Source organism: Mchenga conophoros, linkage group LG13 (assembly GCF_057382185.1).
Source record: "Mchenga conophoros isolate Kocher_MC1m ecotype Shallow Benthic linkage group LG13, M_conophoros_male_GT1.1, whole genome shotgun sequence".
Lineage (NCBI taxonomy): Eukaryota > Metazoa > Chordata > Actinopteri > Cichliformes > Cichlidae > Mchenga > Mchenga conophoros.
Genome location: NC_140538.1, coordinates 19,182,043 through 19,199,380, shown reverse-complemented (window position 1 = coordinate 19,199,380; position 17,338 = coordinate 19,182,043). Strand labels below are relative to the sequence as shown.

Genomic DNA, 17,338 nt, shown 5'->3' with positions numbered 1-17,338 from the left:
TTCTGTTGTCTCACTTTGGGCAGTATGACACAAGCTTTATCAATAAGCAGGAAAAAAAGCCCACATAATCATCACTGATTCAGTTCACTTTTATTTATATGGCATCAAATCACAACAACAGTCACCTCATAGTGCTTTATATCTACAGTAACAAGCACTTGGCAACAGTGGGAAAGAAAAACATCCTTTTAACAGGAAGATACCTCTGGAAGAGCCAGGCTCAGGGAGGGGCATCCATCTGCCACGATCAGTTGGGGATGAGGGGACAGAGGCAGGACAAAGGGCACACAAGTGAGCCAGAGATTAATAATAATGTATGATTAAATCCAGAGTGGCGTATATAGACACAGAGAGTGAAAAGAGGTGAGTGAAGCTCAGTGCATCATGGGAAGTCCCCAGCAGCCTAGGCCTTTTCCAGTGTAACTAAGGGAGGACTGGAAGCTGGTTCCATAAGGAGGGACCTAAAAGCTGAAGGCTCTGCCTCACATTCTACTTTTAAATACCCAAGAAACCATAAGTAAGCCCACAGTCTGAGAGTGACAAGCTCTGTTGGGGTGATATGATACTGTGAGGTCTCTAAGATAAGGTGGGGCCTGATTATTCAAGACCTTGTATGTGAGGAGAAGGATTTTAAATTCTGGGGGAACGTTCAATGGCCAAAGGGTGTTTCTCCGAGTGTGTCTGTATCAGTGTGAACTGAGTACTTATTAATGACAAATTGGATAAATGTGTTTTCTTTTTCTTTTAAAAAAATTAAGAAAAAAAATTAAAGTATGACCTGGAAAGTGTTACTGGTGAATTATAAAAGTAATTAAACAATATAAAAACTAATAACTGAGTCAAAAAAGTTCAAAATCCAACATAAACCACAGCACCACTGTGGTTTATGTTGTGCTGTGCTGTAAACTCCTCATAAGTGATGCTCACCAAAGGTTTTTCTCTCAACCCATTTAGATGTGGCTAAACATGTGGGATTGTTTGGGACTGTGTCTGTGCTTTATGGACCTACTGGTCTCTTAAAAGAGATGGGTGTGAGGTATGCATAAATATCCTGTTTACCCTGCAAGCATCCAGTCATAACTGTAAGGAGAAAAAAGAAAGAAAGAAAAAGCTGTTTTTTTATTAAAAATGCATAGTGAGCACACAGCCATACTTCAAGTACGCTTAGCTCAGCAGCCACATGCACAATATTAAATGTCATTCAGCAAGAATTACCTCTGAGTGTAGCATGTACTGCAGCTAGCTCTGTACAAATCAAGGAAACTTTCAGTGAACTGTACACCATCACTAAACACACTGATTATATATTTGCAAAATATTTCATTTCAAAAGAGAGAGAAAGACAATGAAAGAGTGTCTTTATTATGACAGGTCATAAAAACAGTTGTAAACTAGACCAGGGATATCAAACTCATTTTACATAGTGGGCCACGTCAACTCACTTTGATTTCAAGTGAGCATGAGAGTAATTCACATTAATTCGCAAAAAATGTCCCCTTTTCCCGTGGACTCACTGGAAAAAAAACAAAAGAAGAAGAAAGAAATGTAAAAAATGGGGATTTTCTGTGTTTTAACTGATATTATTTTATCTATTACTTAGGAAAAGCTGTAAAAAGCTATGAAAATACAACAAAAATCTAAATATAATGCCATCTGTCATATTTCCACAGCCTTCCAGTGGGCCAAACTCGAGTCTTTGCTGGGCTGATTCTGGCCCCCAAACCTTATGTTTAACTCCCCTGATTTAGACACTTAAAGAAAAGATTTTTTTTTAAGTCTCCTGCGACAGGAGGATTTTTTTTCTACATCAGAAGTGATCTTTGATACAGATTAAATGATGCCTGATCAGAAGCCTGACTCCTTGGCATAGTGCAAAGCTTAAAAAAAAATCACGATGCACGAACGAGCGCCCCTTTGACCAGCAGTAAAAACCTGTGACATAACTCGTGTCTTTAAACCATAAACGTCACGTGTGGCTTCAATTATTTCTACTTCATTTCTACTTCAAATATGTTTCCCACTGATGAGAAATAAAATCTGCAACGACCCAATTCTTCCTTCTAATGAATGTGACTTTGTAATAAAGTTACAGGAAGGTACAGAAAACCTGCATGTCATCTTCTTTCCCTTTTTCCTGCGTGTGCAGTTGCAACGCATCGGGTCACCTCGTGGCTGTAGCCCTCCTGCGGGGCAATGGGCCAATCTGCGTGTTCCTCCCACTATTTTCCACTGTGAGCGACAAGGCTGCACATTGTGCCCAGACCCGGCCAAGCCAAGGTTACACAGGCGGGCTTTTTTTCTCCTTTTTTCTCACTCCGCCTCCAAAGGTAGGCAGTCCGCTGCTCACAGCTGCATCCACTCTCTCCTGATCCACTCTCAGGGCTTCTTCCTCCGTCTAAATAAGGCGCCGGCCCAGCTCCGTGGCTGTACGGTAGGCGCTTTCTCTGTCTTCTTCTACGTTTTATTTCTTCTTTAAAAAAAAAAAATATATATAATTATTATTAATGATGCTGCCTTCATGGCGTCTGCAGTGAAAGCGACCAGTTTTGACTGATGCTCCCGAAGCGGTGACCTCTGCTGTTACTGTGGGTTGTAGGTTGCGATCGACGGGATGCGAAGTTTGCTGCTCGGCATGTTAATGAATTCCTCTCTGGAAGTTTCCGCTTTGAAATTAACGGGGTTAACGTCGTCGGCAGCAGCTCACATCTTTAGGTTAACGGGGCTGCTGCTGAACAGGATAGTGCGTAAAGTGCAGCTTAGGGTTACACGTGTGACCCCCCCTCCATGCAGAATAGTTGCTATTATACAATAATACTGTGTGTGTGTTGGGGGGGGGAGAGGCGGTTTTGTGTAGCAGTCCCGTGAACCTGTCGCGATCATCACGTCAAAACTCTTTGGAAGTATCCACCGAGTACTGCAACGTGTTTTTGTGCGCTTAATACATGTTTGTAAGTGATGGCTGTAGATAATGTGACAAACCCAGGAGTGAAAGTGTGCATTTTTATGTGCTCTCGGGAACTGAATTGGGTTTCTTCATCATCATCATCATCATCATCTGTAGAGCCACTTTATTCTTGGTGGTCACCCATGCAGTTAATGAGTACATTAGCATTTAAAGCAGGGCACTAGAGAGAATAAGCTAGCCTTATATCGACTATTTCCATGTAATTAATAAGACATGACAGGTGCTTAGAGTGAAAACATGATGCTGGTTTTTAGTTGTAGTTTAATTTTTGTTGAGAATTAGTTACATGTGTTACCAGAGGTGGGAAATGTCCATAAAGTTTTGTAAGTGTCATATACACATGCAAATAAGCACAGACAGGTTTATACTGTACAACGGAAATCTTAGTTTGCCAGACAACCTTCACACAGCAGTCATAAAAAAATTGAGAAGATAAAAGTGTCCAAGAAAGTACCAGTAATGAATGTGAAGACAATGAAATGAGTTTAAAAAGCTAAGGTTGTGTTTATTCTTGTGCAGGTTAGCAATACAGATGTTCATGGATTGGTTTGATAGTCTTATCTTTGTGTGGTGATGTTTGAGGAGAACTCTAATAAGAGGACTCTCTGATTTTTGACAAACACCTGGTAAATAAAGTGAAAATCGCCACAGTAGTGGAGAAATTATTACAAACCATTCCCAGAGTAGCCTGAAAGAAACAGAGAGCCTTTAAAGTGGCACATACTGCAGTGATGAATACTATTAGAGAGTCTTCCTCTCTTCAAGAAGAACCAGTTGCAGGAGATGGCCGTCCCTTTCTGACCCTGATTCTGCTGGAGGTTTTCTTCCTGTTAAAAAGGGAATTTTTCCTTCCTACTGTCACCAAAGCCCTTGCTCATAGGGGGTCATATGTGCATTATTGTAGGATCTTTATCTTACAATATAAAGCACCCTGAGGCAACTGTTGTTGTGATTTAGTGCTATATAAATAAAACAACACTAAATAGAAGCTTCAGCTCTGACTGTTTAGACATATTTTGCAGGGCTGCATGCAGCTTGTACCCAGCAAAGACTCACTGACTGGCTGCTAACCTGCTCCCCTGTTGAGGCTCAGCCTGCTCTGATTAAGGCCCTGCAGATTATCATGTTTTGGTGCAGCCTAATGCATCTCAGATAATCAGCGAGGATATTACCAAACTGGGGTCGATCAGAATAAGCCATATTCAGTGCCGACAGATAAATGATTACATGCTATGTGTTCCCTGAGCAGCGATTCAAATAGGTGTTTAACTTTTACTTATATATACTCTGTATTTATGGGCTTTAGTCAGTTTAAATAAGAATTTCTTTACATAGATTAAAAGACTTTCTGAATGCATGTAAACAAAGTCATTAGTGTGTCCTCTCAGTTCTGTTAGTTGCATTTCAGTATCATATGACTGTGTCTAAGAGGCGTGTGCAGGTTGAATTGAGATGCTTTGGTTAAATTTGATAGATCTGCTCACATTTCTGTCTTTAGTGGCCAAGGTTATTCTGAAAAACGGTGCGATTTACTGTCAATGTAAGAGTCAAAAAAGTGTTTTCATATGTGGTAGAAGAGCTACAGTATCTCTCAGCTTGCAGGAGAATGGGATTTGTCTTCATGCTCTCAGGGGGCAGGTGTAGCGACAGTCCAGCGGTGCAGCAGTCGGTTAGATCACAGACTGCTGCATTGACTCAATAGCTGGGGAAACATGTCAGAGGATATAAAGAAGGCAGTCGTACTATTTCTGTTTGCAAAGGCTGAAGTGATACAGCAGGCTTTTGCAAACAATATAAAGGCCTGCAGGAATGTGTAAACACCTCTGGGGTGATAATGAATAAAGCATGTGATCATGAGACTTATCAGATTGGGAGTAAGAAAATCTTAACGCAGGGATTCATGCACTTCTGAAGTGAGAGTATTGTTAAGACTGTATGTGGAAGCAGTGCTGTTATTGTGTAGAAGCACTGGTTTTTGAAAATGTCCTGTATTGTTAAAAACATGATGCGTTTATCCAGGCCTGCGTGTCGTGATGAATGTGCTTCCTGCTGCTGTAAATCATAGTAGGAGACAGGCTTGTGAACAGAACCTGGCAGTAGTAACTTATTAGACTTATATGGAAAAAATATCCAGTGGTGCACATCCAGACGTTCATACTGGCCTGTACATGGCCTTCTGCTTCATATCACTGGGCCGATCTGACTTTCTGAAGTATAGCAGTAAAACCTAACTTTTTGCTGTATGACAGTTATATAGTGGTATATCTACTGACAGAGCAATAATTTGCTTTCACGCTCTTCTTGACAGCTCCTCAGGCAGCTGTTTAAATCAGGAGGGGGACATTACAAACTGTGGGTTTGAAACGGTCACAAAGGGCTGAACTATCAGCAGACACAGGGCCACAACCACCACCACAATATGACAGCTTTGGCAGCAGAACATCCACAAGGTTTAGGAAATATACACATAAAGGGCTAATGAATCTGCACATTCTGACACGTTCATCATCTTCAACAATCTGAGAGCCAGAGGATCAATACACATTGGTAGTAATGGGATAGAGTCGTGGTTATCCTCTGAGTACACCTGCCTCCTGGCCTCTGCACTTCATTTGCATCCCAGAGTGAGAACTGGATATATTTGATGTGTTGATGGAAACAAGAGGGATGTGAAGGATCACTGCTAGGTTTATGGGATGTGTTAGGTGGAGAGAATCTATGGACTGAAGTATGGAGACTTAAAAAGGCAGGCAGGCACAGATGCTTTCAGCTGCTGATAGGCATATATCAGAATTGATTTCTTGGAGTTATGTCATGGTGTTTAAACGCTGCTTAGAGTTGATCATATTTTTTAAAAGGCTGTGGTTTTGATCACTAATAAAGACATCTTTCACAAGGATTGATTACCACTGCATTCATCTCTATGTCTACTTGTAGTGATAAAACTATGGTTGGTTTCCACCACACTCTATAGACTTAACATCTTTTCATTGTGCTGGTTTTGTTTTACTCCCTGAAATTGTACTTGCTCTCATAAGTGACTGTTGTTACTAATTCCAAATGACAACCATATTGGGAGAGGTGGTTTTGGGCGTCATGTTCTTCATTAGACTTATTTAGGTACCGTGGTATTAAATTTAGGTTATAACCTAGTATTTTGTGTGTGTGTGTGTGTGTGTGTGTGTGTGTGTGTGTGTGTGTGTGTGTGTGTGTGTGTGTGTGTGAGAGAGAGAGAGAGAGAGACGCACAGAGACATCCAGTGGCGTTAGCTCAGTCTCTCAACTCACATTTGGAATGACTGATTAAGCAACACAATCGGTTAGAAATTTCAGAAACTGCTCATCTACCTGGATTTTCTCACATGACCATCTTCAGGGTTTACACAGACTGGTAAGATATCCTGAAGAGCAGCATTTCTTTGGCTGAAAAAGCCTCATTGATGCCAAAAGTCAGAGGAGAATGGCCGGAGTGCTTCAAGCTGATGAGAAGACAATAGTAACTATACAAACAACCAGTCGTTACAGCCATGGTATGCAGAAGAGCATCTCTGAACGCATAACACATTGAATCTCAAAGAAGATGGGCAGCTAACAACAGGAAACTGATGCTACCACTTGCACAGGCCCACCAAGTTTGGTCAATACAAGACTGGAAACATTGGTAACATTTGGATGTTGAAGGTCTGAATTTGGTCCAGGTAACATGAAAGTGTGTTCAGGCTGCTGGTGTTGGTATATTAGTTTATTGGGGTGTTTTCTTGGCACATGTTGAGCCCTTTGATAACAACTGAGCACTGGTTAAACACCACAGCCTACCTGAGTATTGTTGCTGACTAATCCGGGTCCCTTTATGGCAGCAGTATACCTACTGATGGTTGCTTCTGGGGGAATAATGCGGCATGTCACGAAGCTCAAATCATCTTAAACCTGTTTCTTGAACATGACAATGAGTTTAGTGTGCTCAAAGGTCCTCTACAATCTCCAGATCACAATCCAACAGGGCTACACTTGGATCTGCAGCTGACAAATCTGCAGTAACTGCGTGGTGTCATCATGTCAATATGAACAAGGCTTTCCCAGGAGTGTTTCCAGCACCTTGAATCTATGTTGAATATGAAGGATTAATGAAGTTGTGAAGGAAAATGGGGTTCAACCTGGTATGTTGCATATAAAATCGTGGTGTGATGAGTCATCCTCTCCTGAATGCACAGAACTCAAGTTTACCCTGGGCATACATAGGCAGCATTAACATAACATATCTTTTAATCCTGCAAGAAACCAGAGCTCCCAGTGAACCTGCGAACTCCACACAGTAGTGCCCCACCAAGGTCTGAACCCAGAAGCTTCTTGCTGTGAGGAAACGGTGCTAACCACAGTCGCCGTGATGCTCATGCTGCTAAAAGTCTTAATTGTAGATGATACAGAGTAGTTCGATTACCTTACTGTAGCACATACTCCTTTACATTTATTATTCTTTTTTTAAGCTTTTGAATAATTATCTTGTAATAACGTCTAACAACACTCTGTTCTTTTTCTAGGTGAAAAATGGAGACCTTCAATCATAAACTGAACGCGTATATCGACTCATGGATGGGTCCAAGAGGTAAGATGATGCAAATTGCACTAATTCACTGAACGGTGCAAATCATTCACAACTCTACAAGTACCCTGTGAGAAAATGTTATATAAGGTAAACATTACTTAAAACCTTTGACCCAAGTCGTACGTTACATGCTCGACACTGCTCTGTGGATCGTCTTGTGCTTTTCCGCCTGCTAACTTTCTAGGTGTTGAGCAATATTCCTTTTGCTGGTGATTTCTTTTCAGCTCTCTTCATTCATTTGCTGCTGGCAGTCAGGCCACCTTGTTGTCCATCCTCCTCTCCTCACCTCTTTATCTCCATATTTCAGATCAGCGGGTTCGGGGAATGCTGCTGCTCGACAACTACCCACCAACCTTTGCACTCACAGTCATGTACCTTCTGATCGTTTGGATGGGGCCCAAGTACATGAAACACAGGCAGCCGTACTCCTGCAGAGCCGTCATGGTGTTCTACAATCTGGGCCTGACGCTCTTGTCCTTTTATATGTTCTATGAGGTAAACGAACTGCTCAGCGCTGAGAGATGAGCTAAACTGGGCCAAAGCAAACACAGCAGAGTCGCACTGCAAATAGATTATAAAATAAAGAGGAGGAAACTAAAATGACCCAGAACTAGATCTACACCAATTGGCCATTGATTGTGTTGTTACTGTGGCAACTATCAAGAGGCAGGTTATACAAGGCAGTAAGTGTGACGGTTGTTTAAGTTAATGTGTTGAAAATTCAAATCAGTTTCATTTATATAGTGCCAAATCACAACAGCAGGCATCTCACCTACTTAAAGAAAGTAAAAGTACCTCCTTGAAGAACATTTCTACCACTTTTGCAATGCAAAGCTAACCGAACCTTGTCCTATATTAATGTAATGATAAAATAATATTAGTAGATAGAAATACTGATTTTATTTCAGTTTACATTTTAATTCTTACAAAGGTACTGGGCTTGAATCAGGGAAGTAGGACATGAGCAGAGAAAAAGACAGAAAATTAAAAAATAGCTCTATTTTCTGTAGAGGGTGACTTTGCCTCTAAACAGGAAAATGAGTTGGGAAGAGGTTAAAGACTAATTTAGCAGGTGGGGGAATCCTAAAATCAGCGGTAATGGCTCAGCATGGGGAAAAGAATCACAACTCACAATTATTACCGTCTAGAGCTCCAGTAGATCTTCTTAGTGTACAGGCTGTGATCAGCTGACCCACTGCTCTTTGTGGATGTACACAAATGAATTCATCAAGATGCTCGCTGAAGATGCTGAACTTCAGACACCGCAACTTATAGACACCTGCAATCGTTCCGGTGTGCCAAAAAACACCCGCCCAATTTGGCACACGGTTTTCCTCTTTCATCTCTTTTTATGCGACGTCCTCCGGTGATTCCATTTGTTACTCTTCAGGCTTAAATCAGTTTCACGTTTGAAGACACAGTGACGAAATAATAACTCCCCTCAAAAAGTTTTGAAAATGTAAGGAGTAGAAAGTACAGATTTGAAAATGTAGCAGGTAAAAGTAAAAAGCTGTCAGAAAAAGTACTGATACCTATAGTAGCGAAGTATTTATACTTTGTTACCTCCCACATCTGCCTCTAACATGAGTTATCATGCTAGATTAGTACAAAAATTGAGTGTAAAATTAATTATAGCTTCATTTTTAACAGATATCAGTGCGCCATCACTCTTTTGCGAGGAATTGGCTGCCTGCATCTGTGGCTGAAAGCTGCACCAAGAGACAAAGCCCCCGGGGGGGAGAGAGGGACGCAGCTGGATGCTGACAGGCTCATTGTGCCAGCTTTTAGCACAGGACACTATTGTTTGCTGGAAAACTGCTTTTTTATAAACGGGCTGACTAAGTGACTGCAATTGAGAGACGCACTAATGTAAACAAACATGGAAGAGCATTCTTATTTGGCAGGGAGGCTCAGTCAGTCTGAGCTCAGTGCACTGGGATGTGGCAATAGTGCAGAGTTCTCTTATCAGTGACAGCATCTGCTGTTATGCGTACTGTGAACACCAGGATGTCAGAACCAGACATAGCATTTCTGAGGACGTGTAAGTCTAAAGTATCTTTAGTCTCCTCCCCATCGCAGCTGGCAGACCAATCTTGTCTGTCCCGCTGCATTGCGTAAGGCCCCAGTGGACTGTTGCCTGCTTTGATTCATTAAGCACTCCAGTTTGGTAATGCCGCAGCCACGGGGTGAACTTTTGGCAGTGCAAAATCAATCAAGGCCACCTGATGTGAATCAAAGTACAGGCCACTTTTGATCTTTGTCAACTTTCCAGAGCACAACTGTAATTGTGATCAGTTTTGTTTGACTATAATGCATCTGTAAGTCTGAAAAAAATCAATCAATCAAAGCTGTATATTAAGTTAGAGACAGGCTAATATCTGTGCCCACAAGATAAAATACAAACCTCATTCTGCTGGCGGTTTCTTGGCTCTAAGCTGTGTAAGTGAAGCCTTTTACAGCAGCAGACAAAGTGCATCTATATGGAAGTGGTGACTCAGCAATCAGCTAAGTCATCCACGTGTATTTGAATAATTATTCTTTAATGTGCCCTTTCAATGCCTCTAACAAGATTTACTAGAAATGGCAACAAATAGGCTGAATAATCCAGTTTCTGTAAGTTTCCTCCTCTTATGTAGTCCACAGAGATTACAGGCTGCTGCTGCTGCTGCATGTTTATTGTTGAAGCTAACATGTTGCAGATGGTCTGAGAGTCTGGATTTTAAGGAACGTAGCAGCCGGTCAGAAAGTGTTCGGAGCTTTGCAAACATTCCAATGAAACCTTTGACATACACACACAAAAATCAGTGCAAACAAAAGGGAGTTAATGTAGACTAAAGGTGAGTACATGGTGTCCTTTGCTGAATACCACGGACCGGTTTATGCCCGACAATATTTTCACGGACCGGCCTTTAAGGTGTCGCAGAAAAATACAACAAAATAAAACTAGTACCGGTACTGAAAAATAGAAGAGTTATACATAAAACACGTGAAAAGACCCAGGAAAAGCGAGTTAACGATAAAAACGATAACAAAATAACGCTGAAAACCGATAAAAACCCTGAAAACCACACATTTCACACCTGAGCCTCAACTCTCACGGCCTGGTACCAAACGACTCACGGACCGGTACTGGTCCGAGGCCCGGGGGTTGGGGACCGCTGTCCTAGAGTACTGCAATTAGCCTTTCCTAGATTAAACGACTTCCCGCACGTTGTGTGATAATAAACAATGAGCTTGATGCCTTTTAAACTGTATCATCTTTGTTGTCATTAATTGTTATCAGCTAAAGATGGTTCATCACAATCTGACACAACATGTATTAACAGGAGAAAATAGTTATCTTACTTGCTATTTGTGCGTGTATTTGCACACGTTTGTTAGTTGCTGGAAGGATTGAGTCATATTTAAAAACACAAATCATGCACTTCTATTTGTGCACTGCACATTCTTTGTGTTTAGTTGTTTTTTTTTTGGTACAAAATAAATTAATTTTACATTTAATGTCTTTTTATCTACAGCTCATTAGCGCTGCGTGGCACGGAGGCTACAACTTCTACTGCCAGAACACTCACAGTGCAGAGGAAGCGGATATTAAGGTCAGTCACCTTTACACTGTGCACTCTTTTTGTGTGGGTGTTCCTCTGTCTTTTGATTGCTTCTTTGATACACTGATGGGCTTTATAGTGAAATTGTAAGAGAGTCTATACGAGAGAGAGAGCATATTTAGGCATTTTACTTAAAATGTGTATCCACTGATCTGCTTTGATTTCTGTGGGCAGGTAGCTATAAATCCAGTCAGATAAGCTGCAGAGACAGTGCATTTAATCCAGTTTTCGACATCATGATGGCTGTCTTCAGCATCAGTGAAAACAAGCCTCTCACTGAAATGTGCTTGGCTCTGCAGTTCTGCAGCGATTAAATTAAAAGGTTTATCAGTTTGTCAGTCCTACAGTTAAACAGATTCCTCCCAGACCTTTGGGTGCCTTTGGGAACCCATTCCAATTTTGCCAACATTTTTTTTTTTTTTTTTTGTGTATATATTTTGTTTGCTATGAAGGTTTCTCTCTCTCTCCTCCCCCACCCCCACCCAGATTATAAATGTCCTCTGGTGGTACTACTTCTCCAAGCTCATCGAGTTCATGGACACCTTCTTCTTCATACTACGAAAAAATAATCACCAGATCACGTTCCTGCACCTTTACCACCATGCTAGCATGCTGAATATCTGGTGGTTTGTTATGAACTGGATACCTTGTGGGCATTGTGAGTGTTTTTACACAGCTTCACCCTCCAGTAACCACAGAAACAGTCTGGCATCACAGTTCAGCTAAATAATTCAAGTGCTCTAACCCATTAGCCTTGAAAGCAGCTCATTCTAGTCTCTTAAAGGATACAAAGTGACACTTATTGACCCACACGCTGCTACAATGTGTAACTAACTTTGCGCTTTTTACTGCTCACATAAACCATATTACTTCTGCATTACTTTACTGTTAATGGTTTCTAGTGTTTTTATTTTTTATTTTAACATAAAATCTGTAGTAAATTCTCCAAACACAACAGACTAATAACAAGTTTATTATCCCTGCTCTCTCTTTGTTAATATCATCCTGTCTCATTCTTTTGTGCCTCTCCAGCGTACTTCGGTGCCTCACTAAACAGCTTCATTCACGTTGTGATGTATTCGTACTATGGCCTCTCAGCCATTCCAGCCATCCGGCCATACCTTTGGTGGAAGAAGTACATCACGCAGTTACAGCTGGTGGGTTCACATTCTTCCTCCAGTGCTAGAAACAATATTCAGATTCTTAAGTAAAAATAGCGGCATTTTAGTAAAAAATACGTGGTTTGTTTCAAATAAAAGTGCAATTAAATGCATAATTAAAATCCAAAAGTACTGGAAACTCCATGGACTTTAGTTTCTGCAGATGACTCTGTGATTTGTAGCTAGATTAGCGTGCGTGTGGAAGATGAATGAAAGTCAGGAGATGCAAGAGAAAACATATATGTGAAAGGGAAGGAGGCGGGTGGAAAGGTGAAGATGCAAGAAGGACAGGTAGTGAAGGTGGATGAGTTTAAATACGTGGGGTCAACCAGGTATTTAAACTCATATACAGTGGCTTGCAAAAGTATTTGACCCCCTTGAACTTTTCCACATTTTGTCACATTACAGCCACAAACATGAATCAATTTTATTGGAATTCCACATGAAAGACCAACACAAAGTGGTGTACATGTGAGAAGTGGAACGAAAATCATACATGATTCCAAAATTTTTTTACAAATAAATAACTGCAAAGTGGGGTGTGCGTAATTATTCAGCCCCCTGAGTCAATACTTTTTAGAACCATCTTTTGCTGCAATTACAGCTGCCAGTCTTTTGGGGTGTGTCTCTACCAGCTTTGCACATCTAGCGACTGAAATCCTTGCCCATTCTTCTTTGCAGAACAGTCTTATGTCAGCTCAGATTGCTACTATCCCTTGTAATCCTGTTTAAATAAGCAGTTATGAAAATGTATTGTTAAAAAAAGGTTTACTTTGGGTTTAAACAGTGTCTCAAAGTGCTTCCTAGTTTTAAATCTGTTTGCTGTAATTCTCCTTTAAATTTATTTCTTTTAAAGAACATTTAAAGGAAATACAGACTCCGTTACAAGGTCAAATAACTTAAGGCTGATTGACACACTGAACTGTATATTTTATAAGCACTTTGTGTGTATTGTATGAAAACGTGCACGTAGTGGCATAAAAAGAGCAATATTTCCTTTGCCTGTAGTGTTGCAGAAATATAAAGTAGTATGGAACATTGGGGGGGGGGGGGGGGGGCTCTCTGTCACCCTCTCACTCTGTGGTGTGTGATGTGTTTGTTTGTTTTTCTCCACAGATCCAGTTCTTTTTAACTGTGACCCAGACAACTTTGGCAGTCATATGGCCATGCGGCTTCCCGATGGGATGGTTGTACTTCCAAATAAGTTACATGGTCACACTCATTATCCTTTTCATGAACTTCTACATTCAGGTGAGTTTTTTCTTTGCAAGAAGGTAAAACATTCAAAGGAAGTAATTGTTTTATGCACGACTTTATCAGCGTGTCACATTGTTATGGTGGAATTTTGTCCCTCTCTGTCTTACAATGTTGATTCAGTTCATTGAATGTTGCAGGCACAGCTCTCAAAGTCCAGGTCTCAGTGCAAATGAGATCTGGACTTAGTAACACCTTAACTTAGCCATTGCAACATCTTGATTCTTTTCTTTTTCGCCCAGTCTGTTACGGTGCTTGGGATCATTGTCATGTTGTTTAAGCTGATTTTGACTAAGTCCTAGATGTCACACAGATGGCCTTTAAAGTTCATGATTCAGGTCCATCTAACTTGACAGTTCATATAAGCAGTTTGTTTCATTATGCTGTGTTTTAATGCTGAACATTTCCACTTTGGTTACATCTGTCCGAAGGACATTTTTCCAGATGCCTTGTGGTTTGCTCAGATGCAACATTGCATTCTTTTAGAGAGAAGAGGCTTTCTGTTGGAAACCTTTGCAAACGAGCCATACTTGTTCAGTCTTTCTCATTTTAATGTTGTGAACATTTAGCATGCACTCTTTCTGATGATCATTTAAATTGATTGCATTTTATCAGGAATACCTGGCTGCTACTTGGACCCTTTTTAAATCATAAGGAAGCAGTGAACGTGTGCTTAGTTTTCCCTATGAAAACTTTCTTTATCACGGATGTGCTTCTTGTTCCTTTGTGCTACAGCCCTCTGCCTTTACACAAAACCCATTAAAATGTAGAGAGCCATTCACTGGAGTGGATGACATCCGCAGTCCTACAATAACTTGCTCCTTAAAATACCTGAACTTGTGAAAGCACCAACACAAACCTTTATCTACAGCTGACTGTAGTCTGCTGCAAACGTACCCTTTGCACCTTTGAGTCATTAGAGCAGTGGCCAGCAGTTATTATTTCTCAAGCAAACTTACATTTGTTTTTATATAAAATGAAATATGCCCGATTCACAGACGGGTTCTGTTCTCAAGCTAACATTCACACTCTGATGGATTCCTCAGAGTTCAGTATCCAGCCCAAGGTTACTGTGTTATGCGACTAGAGGAGCCAGGAATCGAGAAATACCATGGAAACATTACTACCGCCTCAAGGAGTGGAGCCCTGTTCTCCTATATGTCGTTCGGGGCTATACTATAATAACCAGGAAGGCTGAGAGGAAGAGTGAATTTTCATCTATAAAATTATATGTAGTGATTTATTTTTCCCTCTTTTGTCTCACTCAAGACTTACAAGAAGAAGAGCGGTTCTCAGAGGAAGCATCCACAGAACAGCTCCCTGCTATCAACAAATGGACATGCTAACGGGACGCCATCAACGGACTTCACCGCACCCAAGAAACTGAGGGTGGATTGACATTTGAGAAACCTATTTCTCAATGTAGCGTGTTAGCTAATGCTGCTAGATGTGTCTTCTTACCTAGAATAGCCTAGCACTTACTTCAGATGAAATAAGCCATAGCCACATACAGTATAGCCAGAGACTTTCCATGTTTTTGCACATATTGCTACTTACTGTACTGAATTATTGACTTAATGAAGAAAATTAATATTTTGTAGTAAGGTTGAGACTGTACAATATTGCCTTCCCCACCTTCTAGAGGTAATGATAATCCAAAGCAAACATGTTGTTCTTGCTACCAGCAAACAAGCACACATTCAGTAACGCTTTACACCCGCAAGATCTAAAAATGAAAGCTGCACCGAGTGTGTTGGCAGCTGAAGGTTCTTCTCACACTCAGTGACGTCAACTTGAGGGACTGAAAACATGCACATGTACACGATGCTTACTGTGGTCCTTAATGTGTAACCAGAATACGCATCTCGCGTCTTGCTTTATCTTATTCCTGCCTCAGCAGTTGCATCATCTTAAATGTTGCTCTCTGTAATACTGTAATGCATACTTACTGAGAGGCTGTAACACCTGAAATTGCACATTTACAGAAAAATATTCAGTGCAGGGTCTCAAATTTGGAATATTTAGCAATCTAACAAAGCATAACCAAAGTATAGTGTTCTGCGCATTGTAGGATTTCTATTTAAAAAGCATTTAAGACAGCGTGACAGGGCAGCTGTGGTGTTTCATGAGAGTAGTTTAAATTCAGTTCTGCTTAATTCAGAAAATTTAGTCTTCCCTTGTCCACTGAGCTTTTAAGACCTTAAATATAATTTGATTAAATGAACCTATGCCATTAGCACTGCAGCATAAATGTTTATTTTTAAACTATTTAGATGGTAAAGATAATCATAGTGTTTTTGGCTAAGTAAGTAAATATGTTGTATTCAGACAAATTTTATAGTTGACTATGAAAGATCTGTTATCTTTAGATCAAGTTGTTGAAAGGCAATCTTACCTCCCGTAGGTAAACCAGCTAGAACATCTATGATCTGCCTGAACACGTGACTAAACATTCAAAAACTGGAAAGATTATGACAACTGGACGAATCCCATTGCTGAGGAGCTTTACATTAAAAGCTCAGTTAGGACAGTTTATTATTAATATCATTACAATTCTTTTTAATTATATCTTTATTGAAATAGGGTCTTCTGTGCCTTCTGGACCAGTTGATTTGGTTTCTAATGTAGCATTTTCCCATTTTTCTTAATGTTTGTTCACGTCAGACAAATATGTGTCCAACTTCATGTCTGAATCTTGTGCCTGAATCTACATTTCCTTTGTGGGATTTGAGAATTTCAACAAATTATTATTTCTAACAACTTCTAATCATAATTTGATGTCGATAAAACAGAATAGCAAAAAAACAACAGCAAAAAAAAAAGACCGACCTTTTTCTATTCAAAAGTAACTACATCCACTTAAACCCTCGAAAGCTCACTTTGGATCATAATATACGTGAAAATAGCCAAAGTAGCTTTTCTCCTGGTTCTCAGCCTTCATGCTAAACTACTGGCTGTAGCTACATGTTTGGCACACATATATCAGCAAATGAGTATTTTCTCTATTCCTCTCATATCCACCCCACCCACCCACCCACCCACCCAAAAATAAATAAATAAATAACGAGGGAAAAAGATTTTAGTGATTAAACTATTTAATTTTATTTAATTTCCAAGCAGAGGCGGTAGTAAATGCTGGTATGGAAGAAGAAATGTATAAGGGTGGCTAAAGGATGAATCTTAAATTAATTTCTGACACTGTACCCATGAAATCATACAGGCATGTAATGACATGTAATAAGATGCACTGAGATCAAAGATTTTCTAGATTGTTAAATCGATAGATATATTTTCTGAAATCAGGTCATGAATCCAAATTAATGTGTTAGAATTTGTTTATTCACTGTAACACATTAAAAAAAAGACTATGAACATGTTTGTTGTGTTTGTCTTGAAAATTAATCACACTGACAATAACGAAAGAGAACAGACTCTTAATTATTTTTGAGTTTGCAAAACATTTACTAGCCGTTGCTAATAGCAAAACTAGTTTATCAGTTGTATTATGTATAGTTAGTAACTGTTGGTATGCGAACATGCTGCCATGTGAGCATGTTAGCACGACTGGCTGCATGAATAAAAAGATTTACAATTTCTATGTATTTAAAAAAAGAAGTTATTTACAAATATTTTTGTGACTGTTTCTGTTTCTGGCTTCTTCCTGTAAAAAGGGAGTTTTTCCTTGTCGCCATCACCGAGTGCTTGCTCATCCAGCGTCATCCGATTCCTGGGGTTTTCTTTCTAAAGTTGTA

The 17,338-nt window shown here is 40.1% G+C and overlaps 1 protein-coding gene across 1 annotated transcript; it reads left to right on the top strand.

The window, feature by feature from the left end:
- Nucleotides 1-2,237: 2,237 nt before the first annotated feature.
- elovl5 (ELOVL fatty acid elongase 5) lies at nucleotides 2,238-16,962 on the top strand. Its single transcript, XM_085297051.1, has 8 exons — nucleotides 2,238-2,431; nucleotides 7,503-7,567; nucleotides 7,875-8,062; nucleotides 11,086-11,163; nucleotides 11,659-11,830; nucleotides 12,205-12,329; nucleotides 13,449-13,583; nucleotides 14,856-16,962. The coding sequence occupies exons 2-8, from the start codon at nucleotides 7,510-7,512 to the stop codon at nucleotides 14,982-14,984; spliced, it is 885 nt and encodes a 294-aa protein (XP_085153177.1). The 5' UTR covers nucleotides 2,238-2,431; nucleotides 7,503-7,509; the 3' UTR covers nucleotides 14,985-16,962.
- The last annotated feature ends 376 nt before the right edge of the window (nucleotides 16,963-17,338 follow it).

What these genes read in the sequence shown, in the direction of transcription:
- elovl5 (XM_085297051.1), top strand. Translation starts at nt 7,510, where the DNA reads ATGGAGACCTTCAATCATAAACTGAACGCGTATATCGACTCATGGATG. An exon ending in CTGGATACCTTGTGGGCATT is followed by an intron (nt 11,831 to 12,204) that starts GTGAGTGTTTTT and finishes GTGCCTCTCCAG; the next exon opens with CGTACTTCGGTGCCTCACTA. An exon ending in ACATCACGCAGTTACAGCTG is followed by an intron (nt 12,330 to 13,448) that starts GTGGGTTCACAT and finishes TTTTCTCCACAG; the next exon opens with ATCCAGTTCTTTTTAACTGT.